The sequence below is a fragment of the Bos mutus genome, chromosome 10, assembly GCF_027580195.1.
Source record: "Bos mutus isolate GX-2022 chromosome 10, NWIPB_WYAK_1.1, whole genome shotgun sequence".
NCBI lineage: Eukaryota > Metazoa > Chordata > Mammalia > Artiodactyla > Bovidae > Bos > Bos mutus.
Genome location: NC_091626.1, coordinates 22,375,451 through 22,403,039, shown reverse-complemented (window position 1 = coordinate 22,403,039; position 27,589 = coordinate 22,375,451). Strand labels below are relative to the sequence as shown.

General features: G+C 41.4%; 1 protein-coding gene across 1 annotated transcript in view; it reads right to left on the bottom strand.

Moving 5' to 3' along the window:
* Positions 1 to 228: 228 nt before the first annotated feature.
* NEK9 (NIMA related kinase 9) overlaps positions 229 to 27,589 on the bottom strand; it is a 37,256-nt gene continuing 9,895 nt past the window's right edge. Inside the window, exons 7-22 of the mRNA XM_070377497.1 lie at positions 27,391 to 27,501; positions 26,327 to 26,391; positions 23,513 to 23,563; positions 22,858 to 23,050; positions 20,940 to 21,084; positions 20,099 to 20,299; positions 19,866 to 19,912; positions 18,498 to 18,653; positions 16,814 to 16,922; positions 15,805 to 15,966; positions 11,959 to 12,129; positions 11,151 to 11,210; positions 8,414 to 8,619; positions 7,145 to 7,306; positions 4,333 to 4,542; positions 229 to 2,847 (exon numbers count right to left, since the gene is read on the bottom strand). Coding sequence (XP_070233598.1) covers positions 2,725 to 2,847; positions 4,333 to 4,542; positions 7,145 to 7,306; positions 8,414 to 8,619; positions 11,151 to 11,210; positions 11,959 to 12,129; positions 15,805 to 15,966; positions 16,814 to 16,922; positions 18,498 to 18,653; positions 19,866 to 19,912; positions 20,099 to 20,299; positions 20,940 to 21,084; positions 22,858 to 23,050; positions 23,513 to 23,563; positions 26,327 to 26,391; positions 27,391 to 27,501 — 2,172 coding nt within the window. The 3' untranslated portion in view covers positions 229 to 2,724. The remainder of the gene's footprint in view (positions 2,848 to 4,332; positions 4,543 to 7,144; positions 7,307 to 8,413; positions 8,620 to 11,150; positions 11,211 to 11,958; positions 12,130 to 15,804; positions 15,967 to 16,813; positions 16,923 to 18,497; positions 18,654 to 19,865; positions 19,913 to 20,098; positions 20,300 to 20,939; positions 21,085 to 22,857; positions 23,051 to 23,512; positions 23,564 to 26,326; positions 26,392 to 27,390; positions 27,502 to 27,589) is intronic.

Sequence of the window (27,589 nt, the reverse complement as noted above, 5' to 3'; positions counted from 1 at the left end):
TTGAGGGAAAACAGTTTTATAAACATAAACTGGCAGTATCACTTGAAAAAGCCCACTGTAACTGAGGAGATAAGTACAAGACATCACCCTTCCGCTTTTAATGGCTCATGTTTTTTTCCTTCTGCACTTTAAGCACTATATTTTAAAAGTTTGGGGTGGGGGAAGAAAGTTGTAGCAGCAAAAATGATTCTATTAGCAAGAAAAACAAATTGGAAACAAGCAAAGATAATTTCTTTGCAAATGCCCCTTGCATTTATTTGTTTATATGAAGACTCACTGAATCGAAGATCCACGAAGGCCTGCAGTCTGCGTGTTTGATCCCCAGTGACTAAGGTCCATGTGCGGGCTCACTGAGGCATAGCGCTGATTGAGAGTTGAAATGTTTATTTAAAACAGAAATGCCAAACCACTCCACCCTCAACCTTTCAAACATCTGGCTAACAATAAGCTAATTCTTCAGCAACAACGTCAGAGCAAAGGAGTAACTCAGGTTATACTATAATGCAAAAGCAATACTACTGGAAAACTTAAAACACCTAGCACTACATAAAGAAGAAAAGTAGGACACAATTTAAAATTAGCTACAGAAAACCAGTTAAAGGCATTTCTGCTGCCTCACCTTTCACTTCTTATCTGATGTGTGGCTGCCACCTATGAACTGGTTTCTGTTTGCATAGCTTTCTGGTGGGAAAAATCATATGGCTGTCCCAGGCACAATTTGGGAAAGTGCAAATTGTCTCTAAGGCACAGAACTTAGATTCTCAGCCAGATTAACAGCAAACCAAGACTTCCCAAGGGAACATGCTAGAGCAAACGATCCCAGCGTTCCACTGCTGGAGAGTGACTCCCTCTCTGGAGCCAGGGCTCCCACCCTCCCTTCAGTGCTCCTTCACCCCACGGTCTCAGCAACGTGCCCATGTCCCTCGGTTCCATGGCACAAGCAATACTCATGATTAACACCCAAACTGACCCTGCCTCTCAGGCCTGCTGAGATGGTGAGCATAAGGGATACAGGAACATGAAAGGCCAGTCAGTCCTTTTAAAAAAAAAAAAAAAATCAAAGTTGCATTTACATGATGAACCAAAACCCATTGTTAGGGTTTGTTGCAAACCCCCCAAGTCCCCAGAACTTGTAACTTTAATCCAGGGTTGGCCCCTTCCCTTATTTTAAGAAAAGGCTTCGGTGATTACATTAGTACCATTGTACTAGGCTTCCCAGAATTGAGAAAACAATGGGAATATCAAACCAAAGAAGATCCCATTGAGTAGAGTTGCCCATCCCCAGCTGTGGGGTTTTCCTGGAGCAGCAGCCTTCACACCACCAATTTTAGGGAAAATGGCAAAATTTCCATTGCACAGGTCCTTCCAAAATATTAAATAGATATCAAACATTTACTTGTTGGTTGGGGAAAATGAAACAGATCATTTTAGCTCTTTCTAAGGAGGTAGGATGTGACAGTCATCAAGGCAGCTCATGTAAAGGTGAGCTGGAAACACAAAGCTCACCTCCTTAAGTAAAATCATCAAACGTTTCGAGGACACTTGCTCTCTTTGGAAGAGCTGGCTTGCTCCTGTCTACAAGGACATGAAGACACGGGGATTGGCTCTCAGCCAAATTCCTCTCAAAATTGGCAGGATCCTCCTATTCTGTCAGGCTTCAGGGACTGCCAGGTTTTGGTGCTGGCTCTGGGCCACTCAAGTAGGAAAGATGATACAGATTCACTGATATGGCTTCATAAAACACCAAAAGGGGAAAAATACTGACTAGACATACAGAAAGGGAGTGGCTGGGGCTGCTGATGTCAAGATTAGAACCCTAAGAGCCACGAAGGCAGAGGCACAAGTAGCCTTCTCTGGGGAGAAGACTCAAGTCACTCTAGGTCCTCTCGAAGATGCCAAGCCGAGGCAGCTGAGGACCTCCCCTCATGGTTTCCTCCAAAGTCCATTTCTTCTGCCCCATGGACTCAATTCTCTATGAGACACTTTACCTCTCAAAAGGCTTTTCCAAAGCTGGGAAATCCCACCCTGACACTCCTGCTGTGTGACGAGGAGGGACCTGCCCTTCTTTCTCTACTCCTCACTGAAAAAGTTCCACTCAACTCTCAGAGGAAAAGCAACCTAAGCCCATTGTTCCTCCTAAAGCATTTAGCTGCACAAAGTAATTCAACTTTCTGAAAACAAGCTGGAGATTGACTCCACCAGACATACTTTCCTGGACTAAGGCTCCTGAGAGGGCCTGGAACACTTCACCACTCTCCAGATGACCCTGGATGGGCCGCACCTGGTTGCAGCCCTCTTCAGCTTTACACTTTAACCTCCTCCACCCAGAGGTGCAATGCCTGGCACTGAATTCCCAAGGCAGCTTCCAATTAACGGTGAAAGTGATAAGTGGGATATAAGCTGCTAGCAGCAAAATGAACGTGAGCATCGTGTCTCCTCTTCAAAGGTGGGATCACCAGATGAGGTACAGAGCTGCTGTTGCTATGGCAGTCACTGAGGACAAAGCCAGGGCCATGGGGCCCTCCGTTCTCCAACACAAAACCACTCCTAGATCCTAATAGGCAGTGCTACTCTCCAAGTGTACATGGAAAGTGCTTCAGAACCTCCGCCTCGCGCTCCTTGTCTGCAAGTGAACGAAGCCAGGAAAGCGCGCTCTGCGTTCAGTAAGTGTGCTGTGAAGGTCTTTGGATCCCAGTTTCCTGGAGGCTAGACAGGCTCAGGAGACTAGAGGCTGGGTCTACAGGAGTCTGTTCCCAGGAGACACCAGGAATCTGAATCTAAGTCAGGCTTTGGATCCGTTTCCGTCTCGTCCTTTGCTGTCTGAGTTCCTTTGGAATGCATCCCCACCTGTCCAGATAAAACACAGTTCCAGGTTAACTGCCACTTGGTTACGGCAGTTCAGGACTACATTTTCAATGCCAAGCGCTAAGAATGCGTAGCCACAGTTTTGTGAGCCCATACTACTACCTGAGTAGAGTAGGATTTTATGTAAAGTCCACTCCTGTACACTTGTTGCAGGTAGGGTGACCAAGTGTTGCAATTTGCCTAGGGCTGCAGGATTTTCTAGGATGCAGAATTTTCGGTTTTAAAACTCTAACAGCCCTAGGCAAAATGGTCCTCCTGCCTGCTACTGCTGCCAATCACTCCATGCTTACCTCAAGTGTGTGTATTACTTTCCAAAATACCTTCACAGACATTATTTCATTTAATCCTCAAAACAACCATACAAGGTAGGTGGTATTATTTTCTTCTTTCAGGTGAAAACAAGGACTCAGAGAAACAAACTAATTTGTGCAAACGTGTAAAGCTGGTAAAGGAAAAAGCCAATGGTTCACAGTATTTCTCTATCCTAGTTCACTCTATACAGAGCAATGCTATGACCCGTTAAAAATGATGCAAGCAGCAACACCAGTGAAGTATTTTTTACCAAAAATGCTTCGCTTGAATCTAATCAAGCCTTAAGTCTAGCTTATAGTTTACAGAAATGACAAGGTGACGAACAAGTGAAGCAACATTTCAAGAAAATAAGACAAAGTCAGAATGTAGGACATTCTGTTAACTGACTGACCCTGTTTCTTCTACAAACCAATGCCATGGAAAATTTTTTTTAAAAGGGGGTAGGAGTGGTAATGCAGGGAATTGTTTACATAAAAGAAACAAGAAACATCATGTAAAAGGAGGTTCTTAACTGGTTGCTGGTCTGATAAAAAGTTATAAAGAACATTTTTTTGTGTGTGGGAAACCTTGGAAAATTTGAGTGTCAACTGAGTACTAGATAAGAATTAAGAACACTAGTGTTATTTTTGTTAAGTGTGATAATAGTACTATAGTTCTCCAGGAGAATGAATGTCTGTTTTTGGATGTATGTAATAAAGTATTTAGGGCAGCTATGTCATGACTTTCATAATTTATTTGAAAATGGTTTAGCTAAAGAAAAAGTATACACACACACACACAATCCTATTTCAAATACACACAGATAAATACCAACACATATTTAAACATATATACATTTGAAACAATCACAGCAACATATTAACGACTGTTGAATGTAGATGGTGTATATACAGGAGTCCACTGAAATACAATGTTTAAGATTTTTCATAATAAGTAAAAGAAAAAGGTAACAAAAAAAACAATGGAAGTTATGTGATGAGATGATTCAATCCAGGTGCCTAAAGACAGACTGAGCTTCTGGGGTTAATTATAAAAATTACACCATCAAAAAATAAGTACTTGCAAAGAAGTAAGTCTATTTCAGTGACTGGTGTTTTGTTTCTGTGATTCTTCAAAACAAAATTAGAAACGGAATTATTCTTTTAATGCTCTCACCTGCTGCCCTCCTTCTAATTTCTTGTTCAGCTTCTGTAGTTGGGTAAAAATCTGAAGGTTTTCTTGTTGTAACTTCTGTTGTTCAGCCAGACACTTCAACACCAGACCCTGCAATCTCTCAACCTCCACCTGCAGAGTACTGCATGCACAGGTAGGAGCCAAGGGTGTTCCCTTCCCAGCACATGTTCCTGCAGGATTCAGCCGAGGTGGCTAGAGAGACAGGAGAAAAGGGGTCATAGGAGCTTCCACCTGGATGCTACAGCTCCCTAATCCAATGTCCCTTCTATGTGCTACCAGATTTTACTTTTAAAGTAACAAGAAAAATCACACATACACATGAAGTCAATGTAAAAGAAACAGAAAACTTCTGGGATTACTGTAGAAGCTGGCTCTAACATCACAGAGCAAGGGAGCTCTCAGTGCCTCAGTTGCATTACGGTGAGGTAAAAGAAAAATCATCTATTTTGGAGGACTCTGTGAAATAATTTAAAGTCATTGATATCTTCCCGATTTAAAGTTGTGGGAGAATACACAATTTGGTTTGGAACAAGTATGATCACAGTGAGGACACCATGATTCAAAAGGTCAATATTCATGAAATATAGTGGATCACACTTTAGAAGAGATTTAAGAGGCGCTCAATAAACTGCATCACCAAAACAATTCAAGACCGCTAACTGACAGAGGAATAAAAATGTTTACCTTGAAGTTTCAAAGGCCTTATTTCCTCTTCTGGGAAGCTTTTCAATTATGCTAGCCTGGATTTTTCTCCCTTTTTCTACTGTACTTTTTAAAAAGGGTCAACAAATGATAGTCATAGGCCAAATTCAGCCTATGGCCTGTTTTTGTAAAATAAAGTTCTATTGGAACATAAACATGCCCATTCTTTAGGCATTATTTTTGGCTGCTTTTGTGCTACAATGTCAGTGTTGAGTGGTTACAAGAGACTGTATGGTCTGCAGAGCCTAAAATAATTACTATGCAGTCCTTTAGAAAAAGTTTGATGATCCCCAGTTTACAGTTTTATTGAGATATTTACCACAATTTGATTTCTAACAAAGTTGAGAATAAATGCATTGCTCTCCCAATAGACTACAAGTATTATTTCTGACATATACTTAAAACTCCAACCTACCCTCACAGTGTCATGAAATACTGGACTTGAATTTTGGAATTTCAATTTTGGTACTTCTAAGGCAGAGAGAAAAACATCTACTTCTGTTTTATTGACTACGCCAAAGCCTTTTACTGTGTGGATCACAACTGCGGAAAATTCTTAAAAAAGATGGGAATACCAGACCACCTGACCTGCCTCCTGAGAAATATGTATGCAGGTCAGGAAGCAGCAGTTAGAACTGGACATGGAACAACAGATTGGTTCCAAATAGGAAAAGGAGCGTTTCAAGGCTGTATATTGTCATCCTACTTATTTAACTTATATGCAGAGTACATCATGATAAACACTGGGCTGGATGAAGCACAAGCTGGAATCAAAACTGCCAGGAGAAATATCAATAACCTCAGATATGCAGATGACACCACCCTTATGGCAGAAAGTGAAGAGGAACTAAAAAGCCTCTTGATGAAAGTGAAGGAGGAGAGTGAAAAAGTTGGCTTAAAGCTCAACATTGAGAAAATGAAGATCATGGCATCCGGTCCCATCACTTCATGGCAGATACATGGGGAAACAGTGGAAACAGTGTCAGACTTTATTTTGCGGGGCTCTCAAATCACTGCAGATGGTGACTGCAGCCGTGAAATTAAAAGATGCTTACTCCTTGGAAGAAAAGTTATGACTAACCTAGACAGCATATTAAAAAGCAGAGACATTACTTTGCCAACAAAGATTCGTCTAGTCAAGGCTATGGTTTTTCCAGTAGTTACGTACGGATGTGAGAGTTGGACTATAAAGAAAGCTGAGCACCGAACAATCGATGCTTTTGAACTGTGGTGTTGGAGAAGACTCTTGAGAGTCCCTTGGACTGCAAGGAGATCCAACCAGTCCATCCTAAAGAAAATCAGTCCTGAATTTTCATTGGAAGGACTGATGTTGAAGCTGAAATATTTTGGCCAATACTTTGGCCACCTGATGTGAAGAACTGACTCATTTGAAAAGACCCTGATGCTGGCAAAGATTGAAGGCAGGAGGAGAAGGGGACAAGAGAGGATGAGATGGTTGGATGGCATCATCGACTCTACGGACATGAGTTTAAGCAAGCTCCGGGAGCTGGTGATGGACAGGGAAGCCTGGCGTGCTGCAGTCCATGGGGTTGCAAAGAGTCGGATACGACTGAGCCACTGAACTGAACTGAAGGCAGAGAGAAAAGAAAGACAATCATCTGGTATAGAAAGGTGTAGGCCTGTCAGAAATACGAAAGGGTAAATACTTTCCGCAGAAGTCAGTTTAGCCTTGCCTACTTTTGCCTGGAAAATCCCACGGACAGAGGAGCCTGGTAGGCTGTAGTCCATGGGGTCGCTAGAGTCGGACATGACTGAGCGACTTCACTTTCACTTTTCGCTTTCATGCATTGGAGAAGGAAATAGCAACCCACTCCAGTGTTCTTGCTTGGAGAATCCCAGGGATGGGGAAGCCTGGTGGGCTGCCGTCTATGGGGTCGCACAGAGTCGGACACAACTGACGCGACTTAGCAGCAGCAGAGGCTTTAAGCACTGCTGAACAGGAGGTGTGAGTTGATGCTGGGCAGCTGGGAAACAACGAAGCTAGCGGGAGAGACAGGGAGGCCAGGAGAATGGGGTAGAGCTTACAGCCATTGTTTATCTAGTCTTGATTTAAAGGCAAAAGCTCAGTTACCCAGGCTCCTGCTGGGGGCTTGTGTTCCAAAGGCGCTTCGGAAGCCATCTTGAGTCCTTGTAGCTCGTCATACGGCAGAGTATCTTTCTCAGATTCTGAAAAAGCTGCACTTAGGGGAGATGGGCTGTCAGGCATAGGGATGAATTCTGCATTTTCCAGCTCCTATGTATGAGAGAAAGAACCTCATCAGTTCCATCTGAGCCTTTTCACTTTCGTCCGGATTCCTTCCCGGCTGTAGCTTTCACGCTGGCATGTCACCAGCTCCCTCTAGTGGAGCAGGACAGCTGTGGTTACAACACAGCTCGCCCCGTCAGTCAGCGTCCTGCCAGTCCTTCCTCTGAGGAGCGGATAGGGAAGGGAATTCAAACTCAATTTCAAGAACACTTTTGATACCCAGCGTGATGCCTCAACACACTCAGTCAACAAAGGCTATTCAGTAAGTTGGGAAGCTCTAAGGTGATGGCCGTGAGGCTAACTGCCAGGCTGCTAAAGGCTGAAGCTTTAGACAGAACTGTGTGCCGCTTCTTTCATCCACATTCCTAAGTAGCTATCAAGGTTAATATTATTTCAGAGGGAGCCTTACATTTACAGGTTCCCTCTTTTTTGTTGGGGGGGGGTGGGATTTAAAATTTCTCTTAACTATAATTTTAAGAAGATTTTCTTTTTTAATGTGAACCATTTGTAAAGTCTTTTTATTGAATTTGTTACAATATTGTTTCTGTTTCATGTTTTGGTTTTTCCGGCTACTAGGCATGTGGGATCTTAACTCCCCAGTCAGGGATCGAACTTGCATCCCCTGCTTTGGAAGGCCAAGTCTCAACTACTGGACTGCTAGGAAGTCCCTAACTATAAATATTCACTGTAGAAAATGTGCAAATATTGATAGGCAAAGGGACATGATACAAATCAACAGTAATTCCATCATCCCATGTAACCACTGTTAAGGCATTTTTCTACTGTAAGGCATTCCAACTACCTTGATATTCTACTTCTACGAACCACAGTACAAAATCTATAAGCTTAATCTTTGCACACGTGCATTACAAATACTTCTTTCAAGGAAGGTTACGTTAATTTCCATCCACTTAAGTAATATAGGTATGAGACCACTTTATCTTTTCTTGTCAGGAAGAAAAAGGATTAGAGATTTGATGATTTCGGCTCAGGTAGAATCAGAAACCTAGATGCCTGCTGCAAAGCACTTGAGCAGGACATAGGAAACAGAGATCCTTCTAGTCCCTACAGAGTTCCCATCACCAAAGGAACTACCTTTCGAAGCCAGCCAGGACAGGAGCTGCTGGCCCCACTGCTGATCCGCACGGCCTCAGTGGGACTGACAAGACCTTCCATGCCTCGGTCTGCTTCCATTGTTCCTCGGAAGCCTCCACTTGGATCAGGAGTTTCAGATTCCTGCTGACTGTCATCGTCTTCTCTTCCGCCACCGCTGCCACCTCCTGGGCTAGAGCTCTGAACCACTGACAGATATGCAGCACAGAAATACAGAGGTTTGCTATGCAACAATATTTACCAGCTGACAGCCCCACCACCCCCTGAAGAGTTTCTGAGAGTTGCGTGAAGTGGAACAGCAACAGTGTAAGTCAGATACCTGGGGCTAAATTTCTAGTTTTTTACACAAGGTATTGTGTATCAGGATCATTATGACAGTATTCACTTCTACTTTCCAAACTTGCTTGTACTTATGTTCAGCAGATTATCAATGTTTTACAGGATTACTGAATAATGACCCCAAGCACTGCATCCACACCTTAAGTATTCAGACTCCAGCATCCTCCATGGAGGTTCTTCTTATATATTGAATACAAAAGATTTTTCACATTTGAGCCAAACACCTCTTAAAGTTGCCAGATAAGCTCACCATTAATTCCCTTTCTGGGAAAACAATAGAATAGAGAAGTCCTCAACCATTAAATTCATCAAATTCTTTAATGACTATCTGTAAGAATTTAAAAAATTTGAGGGCTTCCCAGGTGGCTCAGTAGTAAAGAATGTGTCAGGAAGATCCCCTAGAGAAGGAAATGGCAGCCCACTCTAGTATTCTTGCCTGGGAAATCCCAAGGATAGAGGAGCCTGGTGGGTTAATAGTCCCTGAGATTGCAAAAGAGTTGGACACAACTTAGCAACTAAGCACAATAACAACAAAAACAAAAAATGTGATGGCTGGTTCTTTAATGTCACACAGCAGATTCCAAATTACCTTTAATGAAGATGAGCTGATGCACAGTCAGGAAATGAAACTGAACTTTCAAATGGGCCAAAGAAAAATATAACTAAGAAATTTGCCAAAAAACAACAAAAAGAATTGCATGGTATCTTCTACAGTTAAATGTAAAGGATTATTATTCATGACCGCCAGCTAACTTGGTTTGAGGACTGCACTGTGCCACACTGTGCTCATATCGAAGCAGCACAACTATAGATGCCAAACTAATCTCTGAAGCTGCTTTTTTGTCTTAAATGGCTTTAAAAAAACTGTATTACAAAAAATAAGTTATATTACCACTGACATATACATAAGACTATTTATAACATGTGTAAGTTTTGATGCCTAACAAAAGAAACATACATGAATCTACCACGTGAAAGTACAATTACTTTCCAATATGGTAGCTTTTAGCCATATTTTGTTATTTAAATTTAAACAGGATTAAAAATTCAGTGCTTCAGTCACAAGAGCCACTTTTCAAACACTTGGCAGCCACATGTGATTGGTGGCTATTACACTGGACAGCACAGATACAGAACATTCTGACTGTTGCACAGAGTTACAGGACAGGACTGAATAAGGATATTGCTCTATCTACCTTGTGAATTCCCTTCTTTCTCTGGCATCCTACCTAGATACAACTACTCTGATTAATTTTGTATTTTTCATTTCTTCTTGGGGGGGGACTTTATCACACACTTATGTATCCTTATACAATATATTATTTATTCTGCTTGTTTTTGAACTTTATGGGTTGTTGTTCACTTGAACACATATAATATTCCACTGGATGGCTGTAACACACTCAATCAACACTTACTGACTAATTATAATACCATTTGCAAGGCACTCTTCTAGGCAATGTGGATAAAATTATTGAAGAGAAAAGACAAAAATCCCTCCTCTTACAGAGTTTACATCTTCCAGATAACGGACATGTGCTTTTAATCTTATGTTTTTCCTTTAAATACTGTTCCAGTAAAATAAAGCTATAATAGAACAGCTGTGTTTAGCAAAAAGATACTTTATCATTTGTAACAGATATTAATATGGAAAAACAGATGCTGAGCAATGAGTTACTAAAGAAAACTAATAATAGGTATGATGTGTGTTTATGTCAACTGGAGTTTAACAAGTCTGGATCAGATTTTCAGCTGTCTTTTTAGAGGATTAATCTGCTTTCATTCCGGGTCTTTATCTGTTTTGATTCCACAAAATATCCAGTTTTGAGACATCAAGGACTATAGATAGGTACTCTAGCAAATGGAAAACCAAAAGGAACACAGATTCAGTTTCCTAGCAAGGCCCTAGACAAGGGAACCATGAACAAAGCAGTCAAAGGAAAAGTATTAGAGACCTTTGGGCTGATTTTCCTGACCACACTGAAAGTAAAGCCAACTTTTAATGCTGAGGGCCTGTTTTGAAGGACCGTTTCTATAGATTAGAACACCGCTGGAGCACCATAGAAGTGAAGGGTGGCCAGAAAGCACGGCCCCTAGCATTCTAGGGAAAGGAACAGTACATAAGTCACATTACAAGGTTGGGCTAGCCATGTAATTACCCCCACATGTGTGGTGGCAAAGATGTACTCTCCCCCTGACCACAAAGTAAAAGTCATAATCTATTGTGAAATCTGCAAAAATATGCTCTTCCCTCTTGATCACTGTGCTCCTCATTCCCAAAGATATTTCCTATTTCCTTTTTTTGGGAAGACTGCATGGAATTCAACCCAAAGACTCACACCTGAGAAAAACCACTGGTACTTGAGATACTGCTACTTACCAGTTCCGATGGATAAGCCACTGCTATTGGAACGGATGGTCTTAGAATTCAATACTTTCTCTGAGGAAAAATATTCAGTAGGTAAGCACTGTTTACAGCCAGAGGCAGGAAAAATGACAAGACCTGGATAGGGACTTAATCTAGGAGATAATTGCTATCTCACACCAGACAACTAATTACTATTTTAGATATAAATATTAGAAGCCAAGCACCACTAGCAACTTTAACTATAATCACTACGTGAAGTAGCAATTCTCCACCTTAACTATTCTTTGGAATTAGCTGGGAAGCTTTAGAAAGTAGCAATGCCTAGGTCCCAATCCAGAGGTTCCAATGTAATTGGTCAGGACAATGGGATTTCTGAAAACTCCTCAAGGGATTCTAATGTGCAGCCAAAGGTGAGAACCATTGACCTAAAACAATGAACTTGTAGACCTTCAAACAGGCCTTTATAATTTAGTTCATAACAAAGGAATCTTTATGCAGAAAACAGTTATGATTTAGTTTCTTTTTAAAGGTGCACTGAATATTTCTCACAAAAGCATGATTACAGATAAACTAATTAGTGGACAACCAGAAGTAACAAATTCTATGTTAAGGGGGCAGAGCCCAAAGTTTTCATGAGATAGTAAGTGACAAAGCTCAGGAAATAACAATGTTCTGTTTCTCCCACCTGATCACTGTTAAGATTACAGAAGTAGCTTCTTTTCTTTAGGACACTTTTGTTTGCAAGAGTGTGACCCTCAGTAACTTAGGTGTAGGTCAATCCTCTGTCAAAGCCATCCTAACCAACAAGTGGAACCCTTACCAACAATGAGAATGGTGTTCCAGCCTCGGCAAGACAGGTCTGGGACATGATGCAAAGATCCAAAGATGGGCCGAGGCCATGAAGTGCAGATATCTGAGCCGTGGGGTCTCTCTGTGGGGGTCATTGCCAAGCGACCATTACCACCATTGCCCCAGGCAAAAATGTGATTATCTGTAAGAAATAAATAAATAGCAGAAAGTTGAACAGAACACTGGCTTCCCAACTCTTTTGGATTCCCCACCTTTATGCTCTAGAGCTAAAAAGATTTTTCGCCCGTTTATTCCCTTGTATAAAGCCTAAACAATTTCTGATGCCACCCAGGTAAAAATGACCATCGCTTCTACACACTGCCATCCATTCATTCACTCATTCAACATTTTTGGTCATCCATTCAAGTATTTATTGGCATCTACTTCATGACAAGCACTGCTTGAGGTGCTGGGAAGACAGCAGTGAACAAAACAAAGTCGCTGCCCTTGCAGAACTGACCTTCTAGTGGGGAGAGACTGATTAATTACTTTAGGTAGTATTAAGTGCTTTGAAGGAAGATCAACAATAAGGAAAAGTGGAAATAAACTATAACAGTGGAGTATCATTTCTTTAGATAGTGTAGGCAACCTGAGCAGACCTACTGAAGTGAGAGGGAACCAGGTCTATCCAGGGGAAGAGCTTTCCAGGCAGAGAAAACAGCTAAGTACAAAGCTCCACGTAGGTAGGTGAGTATCACAAACACAGAGCAAGAAGTCCTCTGCAGGTGGAGCAAAGTAAAGGAGTGGACAGTGGCTACAGCAGAGGTCAGGAGGTGACTGAGGTCTGGGTCATGTGGGCCACTGCAATGACTTTAGTTTTTATTGTCTGAGATAGGAGACCAGTAAAGATACTTAACAGTAGGTATTTAAAAGTATCCCCCAGGCTACCATGAGGAGAACGGACTGCAGGGACCCAAGGGTGGAAGTAGAGAGATCAGCTGTAGTCACGAACTGATGCAGTAGTGAAGTGGTTGGATTATTCAAAGATAATCTATAGAATTTGCTAATGGATGGAATGTGAGCTGCAGGAAGAACTGATTTGAACAAAAAATCAGAAATTTGTTTTGGAACACAGTAAGTTTGTTTGAGATGTTCATTACCTCTTATCCAAATCAGGACACTTTTTAATGAAAAGGGGGGGCTATTAACGATTAAGCTCAGATAATAGGCATGAATCGGGACCAATCTGGGAAGACCGGGCTATAAAGCCACCTTATCTTTAGACATTTTAGTCAAGAGGCTGTTAAATTAGTGGGTCTGGGAGTCAGGGATGGTAATATAAAGCTATCAGTGTACAAGGGAGGATTTAAGGTAATAACCTCACTCAGAAAATGGAAGGGATGGAAGGATTGAGCCCTGGACACTTTAAGCTTTAGAGCCGGACGCTGCAATTAACAGCAGAGAACCTACCTGACTGCACTGATCTGTTTATATGTACATCTCCCCTACCCTACTAAACTATGAATTTCCTGAGGAGAGCAGCTTTCCAAGACTTTTTAAAAAAATTTAAGTATAGTTGATTTATAATATTTTATTAGTTTCAGATGTACAACATAGTGACTCAACAGTTTTATAGATTATATTTCACTTAAATTTACTATAAAATAATAGCTAAATGTTCCTATGCTATGCAATATATCCTTGGTGCTTATGTTTTATACACAGCAGTTTGTATTTCTTAATTCCATGCCCCTACATTGCTCTTCCCCACTTCTTCCTCCCCTCTGGTAACTACTAGTTTGTCCTCACTCTCTCTGTGAGTTTGCTTGTGTTATGTTATACTCATCCATTTGTTTTATTTTTGAATTCCACATGTAAGTGCTAATATACAGTGTCTTCCTTTGACTTATTCCACTAAACATAATACCCTCTAGGTCCATATACGTTGTTGTAAATGGCAGTATTTCATTCTTTTTAATGGCTGAGTAATATCCCATTCATTGTATATGTATATCATATCTTCTTTATCCAGTCGTCTTTTGGCGGACACTTGCTTCCATGTCTTGGCTATTGTAAATAGTGTTGCTATGAACGCTGGGGTGCATGTATATTTTTGAATTACTCTTTTCCTTTTATTTGGAGATAAGCCCAGGCATGGAATTGCTGGATCACACTTCTATTTTTACTGAAACTCACTTCCATATTCCCAGGGTCTAAAAGAGGATCTGGAGCATAGTATACACACAGTTAATGTCTGCCATGTGAGGCGATCAAGTACAGTTCAGAGAAGCAGAGGAACATACATCAATAGGTAATATGCCCAGTCACAGAATCTAATTCTAAAGTCATCATTCTGAAGTTTAACTTGAGAAGTACACAGATCTACTGAAGAAACATTCCCTCTCTAAGGCCCTATCAGAAAGTGCTACTGAATTTGCTACAGTATTTTTAATTCTCAATGACACCCTGATTCTGTCTAACATTTCCAGTTATCTAGCATGAACTACGGAGAAGGCAATGGCACCCCACTCCAGTACTCCTGCCTGGAAAATCCCATGGACGGCAGAGCCTGGTAGGCTGCAGTCCATGTGGTCGCTAAGAGTCGGACACGACTGGGCGACTTCACTTTCACTTTTCTCTTTCATGCATTGGAGAGGACATGGCAACCCACTCCAGTGTTCTTGCCTGGAGAATCCCAGGGATGGGGGAGCCTGGTGGCCTGCCATCTACGGGGTCGCGCAGAGTTGGACACGACTGAAGTGACTTAGCAGCAGCAGCAGCATGAACTAACCAGTCTGTTCCCTAAAACCCCTTGTTTTGAGACAAACAACTCTGAAGGCTGGTTCACGTCCTTAGGTATTGTAACAGATCATTTGTCTGACACTATTGCTGGATCTCTCCTGTATAAATACCAGGCACAGACTGAAAGAAAACAAAGACATCTCTGAGCATGAGCAATAACAACAACAAAAAAAGAGTCAACAGATAAGAAAATGAAACGTGTTTTGCTGTTCACTATTTACCAGAAAGAAGTGGCTACAAAAATCAAGGTGATACAGGAAAAGAGAAAAAAAGAAAGCAGAAGAAAGAGGAAAGGGAGTAAAGGGTAGCAGAAGTAACAGTAAGAAGATGCTGAGAAGAAATAGCTGAAAGGAAAGAGAAGAAAATCCCATTAGACCAATTCAGAAAGTTGAGAGACACACGGTATACAGCCTTTCAAGTTTTAGCAATCCCTAAGGACATCACTGCAGTGCAGTGACCCCAACCTAGGAGCAAGGTCAAATCATGATGTTCTCCTCTCTAGCCAGGTGGCACCAGTGGTAAAGAATCTGCCTGCCAATGCAGGAGACACAAGAGATAGGTTCAACTCCTGGGTCAGGAAGATCCCTGGAGTCAGGAAATGGCAACCCACTCCAGTATTCTTGCCTGGAGAATCCCATGGACAGAGGAGCCTGGTGGGCTACAGTCTGGTGGGTCACAAAGAGTTGGACAAGACTGAGCACACAGGCTCACACACACATTCCTCTCTCTAGCTACTCATCCAACATTTATTGGAACCAACATGGTGCTGGGCAAGGTGTAAGTATTTGATAATTCTTAAAACATTGTGCCAAAAAAGTAAAAGTAAAAAAAGTAGGAATTTAAGAGTACTAACTTGCCATTTCCTAGAAATCTAAGCTTTTTATAACAAGCACTATCTTGGACACATGAATAGTTAATGAGGTTACACAAGCATAAAAACATGACCACCAATTTAACATAAATAAAAAAGTAAACATATGACCCAGCTATACATGACCAGCCCACCTCTTTCACACCCCAAAATTAAAATAGACCCATCTTTCCAGCAAGTTTGAAATAATGTGAACAGACTCACCATCAGTAGCAGCAATGGTAAACTCATCACCACAGGAGACTCTGATCACTTGTTTTCCACCTAAGGGTCCCCCCAGCAGGTTGATTCCTAGACGCTTCTTATAATTTCCAACGCCCAGCTGGCCACACTTGTTGCAGCCAAAGGTCAGCAGCCGGCCTCGCTCTGAGACAGAAGCAAAAATAAATAACCAGGTACAAATGGGTCATGAAACAGAGAAAAGGCAGACAATGCAGAGTCCTACAGACTAGCTTCTGGTTATTAAGAGTATACAAGTATAAACTGCCACATAAGCCCAGACCTAGGGCAGTTAGGGGAACTATGACCAATTAGATAGAGGGAATGACTCAATATTATATATTCTTTTAAAAAAATAATCGTATTTATTTATTTTTGGCTGGCTGGATCTTCATTGCTGCAATGGCTTTTTCTCTAGCTGTGGTGAGTGGAGGCTACTCTCTAGTTGCCGTGTGCGGGCTTCTCATTGCCGTGGCTTCTCTTGTGCAGCACAGGCTCTAGGGCGTGTAGGCTTCAACACCTACACCTACACACAACACCTGCAGCACAGTACTTGCAGATCCCAGGCTCAGTAGCTGTGGTGCACGGGCTTAGCTGCTCTGTGGCATGTGGGACCTTCCTTAACCAGGTGTGGAACATGGGTCTCCTGTACTGGCAGGCAGAGAGTTTACCACTGAGCCACCAGGAAAGCCCTGTATACTCTATTATAAAGGTGGAAAATGGGTACTATTTAACTTAGAAAACTTATAGATGGTGCTAATTAGAGACAGTATTTGCCAGAAATTACAGGTATGGCATTTTCCTTAAGAAATGTATTGATTATACATTTGTAATGATTACCAACAAAACATTTACTTGAACGCCCAAGATGTTAACAAGATAATACTTGATGATGGGGGGAAATAAGGAGAATACATTTAGTTAAGAGCTACTACTTGATAAATAAAGAACCTGAAATTCTAAGGCCTGTGCACACAGTTGTAAATCAACTCACCATCAAGAGCAGCAGTGTGAGTCTTGCCTGGGGCGATTGTACGGATCTTATAAAAGGACAACTGTTTGGCCAAGGTAAAGGAGGTGGTGTAGGGAACTTCGTGGTATGCCTGGAACAAGATAAGCAAAGACTCATGAGGTAAAAAATGGAGGGAAAATAGGCTGAAAATATTGTCAGGGTGACCAAAAGGACTTTCAAGCAAATCAGGTTATTAAGAAGGTACTAGGTAACTTTTCATCTCCAACAGAATAAAAAAAGAAATAAGTTCAATATGTAATCAGAGAATTTAGTATGAGACTGGACTTTCTGACAATGGAAGTTTTAAATTCCTAAATTAGGGTATGCAAAACATGAACTCTCCATCCCAGAAGGCATCTATATAAGGACAGAATCATTGACATTTGTCTTGGTTATACACTGTGCATAGCTAAAAAAAGGAGGGCAAGGAATTAAAGAATCTTGAAGACTCTCTAGCTTATTAAGCTATCACTTTACTGTGACCTAATTTTACCTACAAAGTTCTCAACCTGTTAAAACCCACATCCCCTTAGATTAGCGTAAAAATAAATCTTGTCATGTAAGTTTAACATTTCACAATACAATGCAGTAACAAAACCCAAATCAAGTAATGTTAATTCTGAATATCTTTTCAAACTACATAGACACCCTCCCAAGACTTGCTCCAAATTTGTACTCTCCCATTTCACAATCACTACTTTAAAACAGATTGCTTAAAATTAATTCCATTCTTTTCCACTGAGTCAGCAAACTTGTCTCTTAATACGATTCTTTAGAAAAGGAAGAAAACTCATACTACCACAAAGAGAGGACTAGGGCTTAATATTAAAGGTGTATTTTATGACATGCTTGAAGGAGGTAATAGTAATTACATTTAATAAGCCTGTATAGGATCAGTGATTTGAAAGTAATCTTAAAAACTCTCCTGGGAGTTGATACATGGAAAAATGTTTCTTTTCATAATGTTAATTTTCTTGTGTTTATATTTCAGGGACAAGGTAGAACCTGATTTCCATCACTTGATTGTTTATAATCAACTAATTTATTGAGGTATAATGTACTGTACAATACTGTACAGCTTGATATATTTTTCTATAGGTATATAAACATAAAAACTACCCAGATACAGGCCACTGCCACCATCCTAGGGTCTCTCCTATCTTTCCTGTTAATGCCTATACCCCTCCTCCCAGAAGTAACCACTATTTTGACTTCTGCCATAAGTTAATTTTGCCTTTAAACTTCAAACAATGGGCATCAGTGGGCTTTCTAGGTGGCACTAGTGGTAAAGAACCTGCCTGCTAATTCAGGAGATGTCAGAGATGTGGGTTTGATCCCTGAGTCAGGAAGATACCCTGGGGGAGGGCATGGCAATCCATTCCAGTATTCTTGCCTGAAGAAGCTCATGGACCGAGGAATCTGGTGGGCTACAGTCCATGGGGTCGCAAAGAGACACGATTAAATAGACTTAGCACACACAAACTTCCAATAATGGGTATCATATAGTATGTACTCTTTTGTGGCTGGCTACCTTTGCTGGACATAGTATCTGTGGAGATCCTCACTTTATTCTTAAGTGGTCACAAACCAATAATGGCATTTCCAAAGAAATTTCAACCTAGAGAGGTTCTGATGATTTATTTAGGACACCAAATGGGGTACTCACTTCATGGTTGATGATTCCAGACATGCACTGATTCAGACCCAGTTTGTTGAACTCATTGAGTCCACAGGCTAACACTTTGCCTGACTGGGTCAGCAGAAAAGTCCCATCACAGCCACATTGAACCGCGACAATAATTAAGGCCTTGGGAACATCCACCTGCAAGAAAAAAACAAATTAGAAAAAAAAAAATCTCCCCAACATAACTTGTATTAGGAAAAAATCCTCAAATTCTTTCAAAACTGTGATGTCCTGCATTTAGCAGAATGACTACAGGGAAGTTCTATTCTCGTCAGATTTGCCCAGCAGCTTAGAGGCTACTGTTTTCAATGAGGAGCTTAAGTTTTATAATAAAGAGGCAACTGCAGGTCGGCTAAACAGATAGCTTCTGTCAAAGTTTTAGCAACAGGAACTTAGTTATTACTTAGGAACACTTCTCAGAAAACACCGAGGAAGGAGAAGCTTCAATCTATTACTGATTTAGTGCTCTGAGATACAACATCCCATGATGGTTACAGAAGAGCTCAGACCTGTGGAATCCCAGTCATACAATAAGTGAGGTGACCAAGGATTGAGGCAGCAGCCAAGATGTCTGAAGGCTCATATCCCTCTGCAGCTAACTAGATAGGGCTGGAGAATGGTGGGGGACATGATGGGTGTACCTGTGAAACCTGAAAACTCAAACCTTCTAACAATACTAGAGCCTTTTCAGGTGAAGAGGAATAGCTATGAATTCTACTCAGTGGGAATGGTCCCACAGATAAATTAGTTAATTTTTAAAATGTAAATAAACATCTTTAATAGTGAATAGTATAGCTGATTACAGTCAGACTTCCCGTGGGTGAGCCTGTGTCCCAGGGTGGGAACATGGCCATGTTCTCACTCAGCTGGTTTCCACTCCCATGCCGGCTCTGGCAGTGCCTGCTTCCACAGTGCTGAGGAATTAGGTATTATGCTTCATACACTATGACCCCTAAATACAAACAACTATTTCATCTGGTGTCCAGTTGTGGAAGGAGGAAGGGAAATGGCTGTGCCAGGTGAAAGGATAGCATATTGCTTTCTAGCATCTTTCCACGCAGGGTGTGTTTAGCTTGATGTGACTTTTTCACTGTATATGCTAATTTCAGCGCTCACTGATGAGCAAGCTGTGACTCGAGTGTCCATAGTGGCTACATCATTTCTCAACTTTTCATGATTTAGTCAGATGACAAGACCACAGAGTGCTAAATTAGGAATCCTGGATTGTCAATCTCCCAGATAGGGAATATTTCAGAAAGAAAACACCTTGATAGGAGGTGGCAGGGAAGGACTTATTACTGAAGGCTGTGTGACCTAGACAGGCTAAGAAGCAGCTGCCTTTGATTTTACCTTTTGTGGTGTATAGTAATCCTCTTCTGAATCCAAACCCAGGCGTCCTGAGACACACATGAGAAAGAAAATCAATAATGTGAGGGCTCCTGTCCCAATGAAAATGTTCCATAAGATACTCTTTTACTAAATTAACACTTAAATAGAGGCTACATGACATATTTAGAGGTGCGTAAGCTTGAAGTCAGGCTGTGCCCCTGGGAATAAGTGGAGAGAGTCAAGGCAACACCTACCATATTCACCACAGCCCCAAGAGTAGACTTCTTTGTTTCGTGTCAAAACCACCACATGATTATCTCCACAGGAGACCTGCTCCACTGGATTGCTCAGGAAGAAGTCCAGCTGCATGGGTTCTAAGACTTCAGCACCAGCAACCTTGTCCACCCCCATGCAGCCATAATAGTCAGATCCAAAGGCATAGAGCTGACCTTCATCTGTGAGAGGAAGGAAAGCAGAACCCACTAAATGAATTACTTGTTTTGTCTAATGAGAAAGCTGGATAGGACTGGAACGAGGACGACCTCAGACACTGAGCTCATTCATATCAGATGACTGCAGCAGAGAAATCTGACAGACTGTCTATGAAGCCTAGAGTTCTTTATATTTAGAGGGTCATGCATACTGTTATGTAACAGTTTTTTAAAAAATGGTGGGATGATCGTGTTAAAAAGGCTTAAAATTTTAAGCCTATTTTACAGAGAAAAAAGGAAGCACCAAGCAATCATAAAGTGAGTAATGGTAAGACCAAAACTAAATTTTAGCTCCTGACTCTTGATTTAGTGTTATCTACACCTGACTAGGTAATGAGGTTATTCCTCCCCAGCCCCACCAAATGGGACAGACAGTATATTTCTCCTAGTCCCACCTCTTCTGTTACCCACCTGCTTTCTACTTGCTCATTACTCCTGTAATGCTATATCAAGTTGGGCATGTTGCTATTAAAGTGTTTATTTGCTCACTGTCTTTGGTTCTTTGGAATCTTGTCTTTTGTGTAAAATCCCAGCTAAAACTGCATAGAATTAAGTACAACACTCCACCTGAAATGCACCTGGGTGCCTTCTGCTGCTGGCTTACCTGTTACACAGACAGTGAAATCATCACCACATGACACCTGACGGATAGCTTTGCCTTGCAACTTTTCTACGTGCTTTGGCTGTCGGTAGGAGGCTTTGTCGCCATGGCCCAGCTGACCATGGAGTTTAGTACCCCCTTGCATGTTCTGTGAAATAAACAGGTCTTGTGAAGTTTTAAACTTTTTATGCGAAAGCAAATCTTTAACATCACTTCTTATCAAGAAAAACAGTAGGAAAAAGAATCAGCTGATAATTAAGAAATGAAAACATAACAAAAAGGTACTTAAAGGGCATTAAATCTTTTAATGACAGATAGTAAAAATCCCCTGCCAACAGATAAAGATTTTTAAAATATCTTATTAGGACTTAAAAGGACACATTCCCAATTCTGTCTTTTTTCTTCAAGTCTAAGGTAAACTAATTATGGGTGATGATGAAAACAATGTCTTTACATAGTTTAGCTTGATTTTTTCCTATAGGACAGACTCTTGGAAATCCTTACAAAAGTTTTTACAAATTTTGGTCACAGGGGGGTTTCCCTTGCTGCTCAGCTGGTAAAGAATCTGCCTGCAATGTGGGAGACCTGGGTTCGATCCCTAGGTTGGGAAGATCCTCTGGAGAAGGGAAAAACTACCCATCCCAGTATTCTGGCCTGGAGAATTTCATGGACTGTATAGTCCATGGGGTCGCAAAGAGTTGGACACAACAGCATCTTTCACTCCCTGAAATACGCGAGTCATAAGGACTCTGGATGCATCAAAGAGGCTGCTAGAAGGCACTGACAATAGTCCTAAATGATTTCCCAGCAGTTTTAGAGAGGTGAGACATGCTTCCCATATAATAGCTCAACTGTAAGGCCTTCTATAAATGTTTTTTAAGGCACTAATTTCACTCTACCTCTAGAAGTACCCCCAGAAGCTAGTCTTCAAGTGAGAGGATTTTTGGAAATAACAGCAAGCTAAAACTCTGTAACAGAGGTCAAATCACTCATTCTTTCTCTCAACCAATAGTTGAGTGTCTACTCTGTCACATGCTGGGGATAAAGCCTGTCCTCTTGGAGAACTTAGCTGAAACTACTGGAAAAAATGAGCTCCCTCCAGAAGGAGGAAGAGTGGGAAGAACTGAGGTTCTAAGACAGGTTGGGTAATGAAAAAGCAGCATGAAGTGAGCCTAACAAGGCACAGCTGAAGAGACAGGAGGGAAGCCAAGAGAACATGCTCCCGTGGAAGCCAAGGGAGGACAAGGCTTCCTGCAAGAAGGAAAAGTGACCAATATATTAATACTAGAGGTCAAGCAAGGACTCAAGGGCACCTATCTGTTTTGTTTTTATAATTTAGAGGTCATTTTGTCAACAGTAGTTTCAATTGACTGGCAGGTGAATGAGGAATGAGTAGGAGATAAGAAAAGAGACAGCAAAAATATGCAGTATGTTCAAGGTGAGAGAGAAGGTAGAATCTAGAGGGGAACAAAGGAAAATTCTACTCAAGATATATCATATTCAATCACTGATGGAGGTCTTAGAATTTTCCTGACATGGTACACTACTTCATTTATTTACAAAGCTACTTCACAGATGTAAGTTGCTCTGAAATGCATGGTAATAGAACAGAGTAAACAAGTGACTTTCTGAAGTCACCCATCTGTAAATGAGAATCCAGTCTCCTGAGTCCGAGCCTTTTAGTTCTTTCTCTCCTTCTCTCGCTCTTTTTCATTCATTCATTCAAAAAACACTTAAAAGCGATCTAACATGTACCAGGCACTTGGGATACATCAGTGAACTAAACAGAAAAAATCCCTCCTCTCAAAAGAGCTTATTATGCTGCCACTTCTGCAGCACACACTCAACCAACAAAATTCTTATACATCCTGGGCCCAGTGAGGTGCACGTCATTGTTCTGAAGGATGTAGCTTTCACTTACCACCCAAGTGTATAGCTCCTTCTCCACTGTGACCACGGCAAAGTGGGTATTCCCTGCACACACCTGCCGGGCACTACAGCCACTCTTGATGACATCCAGTTTCTGGGGAGTGGATTTCCCACCACCCCAGACATAGACTTCACTTGTTCGGGATGTTACCACAGCAATGGGTGCTTCAGTCACAGTGCTTGACCTGCCAACAACCCCCAGAACAAAGGCACATTTAACATAAAAATTGTATCAAAGAAAAATGCTTTCAGTCTGTCCCCTGAGTAGAACTGCCAATTATGGTATGAGAAAGTATGTTCTTTCTCGACAACTTACTCCAACCCTCTATCATGGCAGGCTTTGCAATTCTTGCCTCAGGGCTTCATCACAGCCCAGCCAAATCAGATACTAGTCTGATCCGTAACACCTACACTTTTCAACTTTTCAACATTCATCACGATAATGATGTCCACTTTGGCAAAAGGGTGAAATTACAGCTTTCTTTTCCTCTGAAATGACTATTTGATATTTAAATGGATGCTGGGCTTCTGAAAGGATGCCAAAGGCTTCCAACTGGGATCAAACAATGTCCAGACCCAAGAAAGAAAGACCCCCCTGGTGGTAATTTAAGATATATTACTTTTTTCAAGAGTCTCCTGAGCATTACCTTGGTCTCTTTGTAGGTGCATTAAGCAGTGTGACTTTTTCCTCCATCTCTCTACCAAAAGAAAAGCAAAGATACATGAGAGAAATAACAGGTTCTATATTGCACCAGTGTCTCTTTAAAACCTTCCACAGACTTAATCTTCTGTAAACCATATGCCTCACACGATGCTATAATACTTTTAGCAAAGTACTTCGATACAACTCAAACAGTTACATAGGCCTAGCATTAGACAATTCATTAACCACAATGAGGCCAGCAGTCTGGGGTCATTTGTTTTCTATCTCTGAGGAATGTTCTAGGCTGTACCACAGAGCCTTGAGAACTTCTTTCTGATGCACATTTTAGGAACCTGCTAACATCTCCATCTAGCCCAGTGACTCCCTAAACTCAACACTGCTAAAGCTCAGCTCATTAACTTTCTCCCGATAAAGGTTTTCTTTCTGACTCTCCTCATTCTATAACTGGCATCTTCAATCCTCTCAGTGAATTAGGCTTAAAACGTCAACGATTTTGGATTCAGCTGTCTTCTTTTCTTCAATATTCAAATTCGACAGTTTCTACTTGTACAGTGCCCTTTATCCTCACCTGTCCTTCCCAGTCTCACCACTGTAACTCTGGGCAACTTTACTTCCCAACTGGGCCGTTCAGTTCAGTTCAGTCGTGTCCAGCTCTTTGCAACCCCATGGACTACAGCACGCTAGGCTTCCCTGTCCATCAGCAACTCCTGGAGCTTGCTTAAACTCATGTCCATCGAGTCAGTGAGGCCATCCAACCATCTGACCCTCTATTATCCCTTTCTCCTCCTGCCTTCAATCTTTCAACCTTTCAATCCTTCAACCCCAGCATCAGGGTCTTTTCCAATGAGTCAGTTCTTCGCATCAGGTGGCCAAAGTACTGGAGCTTCAGCTTCAGCATCAGTCCTTCTAATGAATATATAGAACTGATTTCCTATAAGATTGACTGGTTTGATCTCCTTGCAGTCCAAGGGACTCTCAAGAATCTTCTCCAACACCACAGTTCCAAAGCTGCAATTCTTCAGTGCTCAGCTTTCTTTATGGTCCAATTCTCACAGCCATACAACTGTCCAACTAGGCTGTAGTAGCACCTAATTGGTCTCACCAAAGTTTCAATCCACTTTATTCAGTCCTGCACTGACTTAACACTGATATTAGTATTGCTAAATAACTTTTCCTAAGGTTCCATCTTTCATCACATGAACCGCCCTCTCAAATATCCAACACTTCCATCCAATTCCCTGAATACAGCACAAATTCCTTCATCTGGCATTCAAGATCTCCACCTACTTTTCCAGGGTTCCTTCCATCAGTTCCGATGTTTCAGCTCAGCATTCCCATTCTGCCTAAACCAATTACACCTGAAGACCTGGGGTGGTGCTTAAGTACCAGTAATTTTTCAAAGTTCTAGTGCTGTTGCTATTGAGAATGCCAGGTCTAAAACCTCTAGTGTAGCCAAACAGGACTTAGTGCTTCCTGAATATTTTCACAATTCTCTGTGTCTGTGCTTTATCTGGAAAGCTCTGTCTTATGTTTTTCCATCAAAGAACAAAGTTCTAAGGAAGTACTATCTGTAAATCTCCAATTATCTCAATAAAAATGGCAATTAAAAATTATCAATGAGATATTTAAATATTAAATAATTGATTAATTAATTAAATATTAAATATTAAATAAGTGATTTAAACAGTGATTATACTGTTAGAAAATAAGCCAGATAAAAGAATTTAAATATGCCTACCCAGCCCTAAAGGGTGACTGCCTGAATATGAATACAACATAAATGAGAGGTTACAGTGCTGCATCTGGAGTGTTATACGTAATTCTAGGCACTAAAACACTGGCTAGAGATCAACTGGAAAACCAGATAAGATCAATTTAACACAACAGAATAAAGGTACTGACCTTTGTACTGAAGAACAGAGATTATGGAATTAGCTACACACTTAAAGCATCCAAGGGCAAGACTTGAAAAAGAACACAGTACAGGTTTGAATGTTGGGAAGATTCACAAAGAACTGGCAGAAGGAGGAAGGGCAGTAAGGCAAAAATAGTGTAAGAGGATGAAACAGAGACTAGGACACTTAAGAAGCATAAAGAACATCTTTTCCTTTGAGCTAGGGTTTGAAGCCTCCTACAAAAAGTGAGGGATAAAGGGCCTTCTTTCTACCTCTAGAGACCTCTAATACTGAATAAATCTCAGAAAATAACCTGTCAGGAATCAGTCAAACTCAACTATGGGAAATGGGCAAAAGGTATCTGAAGAGGACCCCTCCGATTACAACCTACCATCTAAACAAGTGCACTAAAAAGCTACGGCCCAGTCCAATCCTACACTCCTATCCAACAACTGTTGAGCACCTTGTGCCGGGCCCGGGGGTGAGCCCTTTATATGCATTGCCTCCTTCAATCCTCAGCCTACCTCACTTCATAGAGAAGAAAACTAAGGGTCAGAGATGTTAAATAACTTGACAAAGACAGTGACAGAACTCAGATACAAACGTAAGGATGACTGAGTCCATAGCCCTCCTCTCTTAATTACTACACTCTCATGCCCAAACTCTAGAGTAGAACTCACAGAAGATGGGGGGTCTAGAGCCTCATCAGGATTGATTCAGAACAAACTAGCAGGGGCGAAGGAGGTCGAAGCCGAGTGATGAAAACGGAGATGCTGGAAGAAAATAGCATCAGAGTGACCAGGTCAGGAAACATCACCCTCTCTCTGCGGTACTCTGGTCAGGCCTATATAGTCAGTTGACCATCTACAGAAAGACAATGCAGCGACTTCTTTGTTCTTTACCTTCTGCGTTTCCTGAGAAGGGGTTTATCCAGAAGTTCATCTGCAGTGGGTCTCTGCTCAGGATCCTAAAAAGTACCAAAGGGTTAGTTTTAACTTAAAGGAAATGGGCAAAATGGGATCTAAAGAGGCATTGTACTTTTTCTTAGAAGGCTGTAGGTTTGCTATTCAGAGACCACTATATATCATCCTTTTTATTTAAAAAACCTATTATGTCACATTCTATGCTTCATGCTCATTACCATCAGCACTTACATGTGAGAATGAGAATCCACCTTCCTCACTGGTTTTAACTGTTAGGGCAGTGGTTCTCAAATTTCAATATATATAAAACATAAGAATCTCCTGGAGTACCTGTTACAAATAAAGATTTCTGGGCTTTATTCACAGAAATTCTGATTCAGAACGTCTGGTGTAGGGCCCAAGAATCTTCATCTTCTTGTAAAACTTGCCCACCCCCTGGCGATTCTCACGCCTGTGGTTCTTGGACTACCTCTGAATAATACTGACCTAGAGCTACACTGCAAGGCCACTGTGACATTTAGAACTATATACATTCTGTACCTCAGGAATTCTAAACTACCTCTTATTTTATACAGTTTATAAAAATTAATCTTGATTATAAAAAATGGAGCACAATTTCACAAACTAATAAAGGAAGAACTTGTTGGCTGAAGCACACAGCTCGCATGAATTGCCAATGCCTAGTCATCGGAATGGACTTCTTTGGTGGCTCAGATGGTAAAGAACCTGCCTGCAATGCAAGAGACCCGGCTTTGGTCCCTGGGTTGGGAAGATCCTCTGGAAAAGGGAACGGCTACCTGCTCCAGTATTCTGGCCTGGAGAAGTCCATGGACACAGGAGCCTGGTGGGCTACAGGCCATGTGTTCACAAAGAGGCAGACACGACTGACACTTTCACTTTTCATTCACCTGAAAACAGCCACAAATACATCCTACCCTGGGGGCGTGGATGTGGTTTTGTGCAAGTTCCTCTGTGCCATATTCCAGACACTAAGGCTGGAAGGGAAAACAGTGAACTGAAATCAATATGCAAATCACACTTACCTGGTCAAGGCATGCATGGACCATTTGGATCAGTTCCAAAGAGTACTGGCTAGAATCAACTTCCATGGCCCGGATGCCTTGTACAATCTTCACACACAAGTTGAGTGGATTCTATGAGAAAATGATTATTGTATTGTCCTTGGTTATATAAAGATGGCATTACAATCTACCAGTAGGGGCTTTGAGATGTCTGTGATTA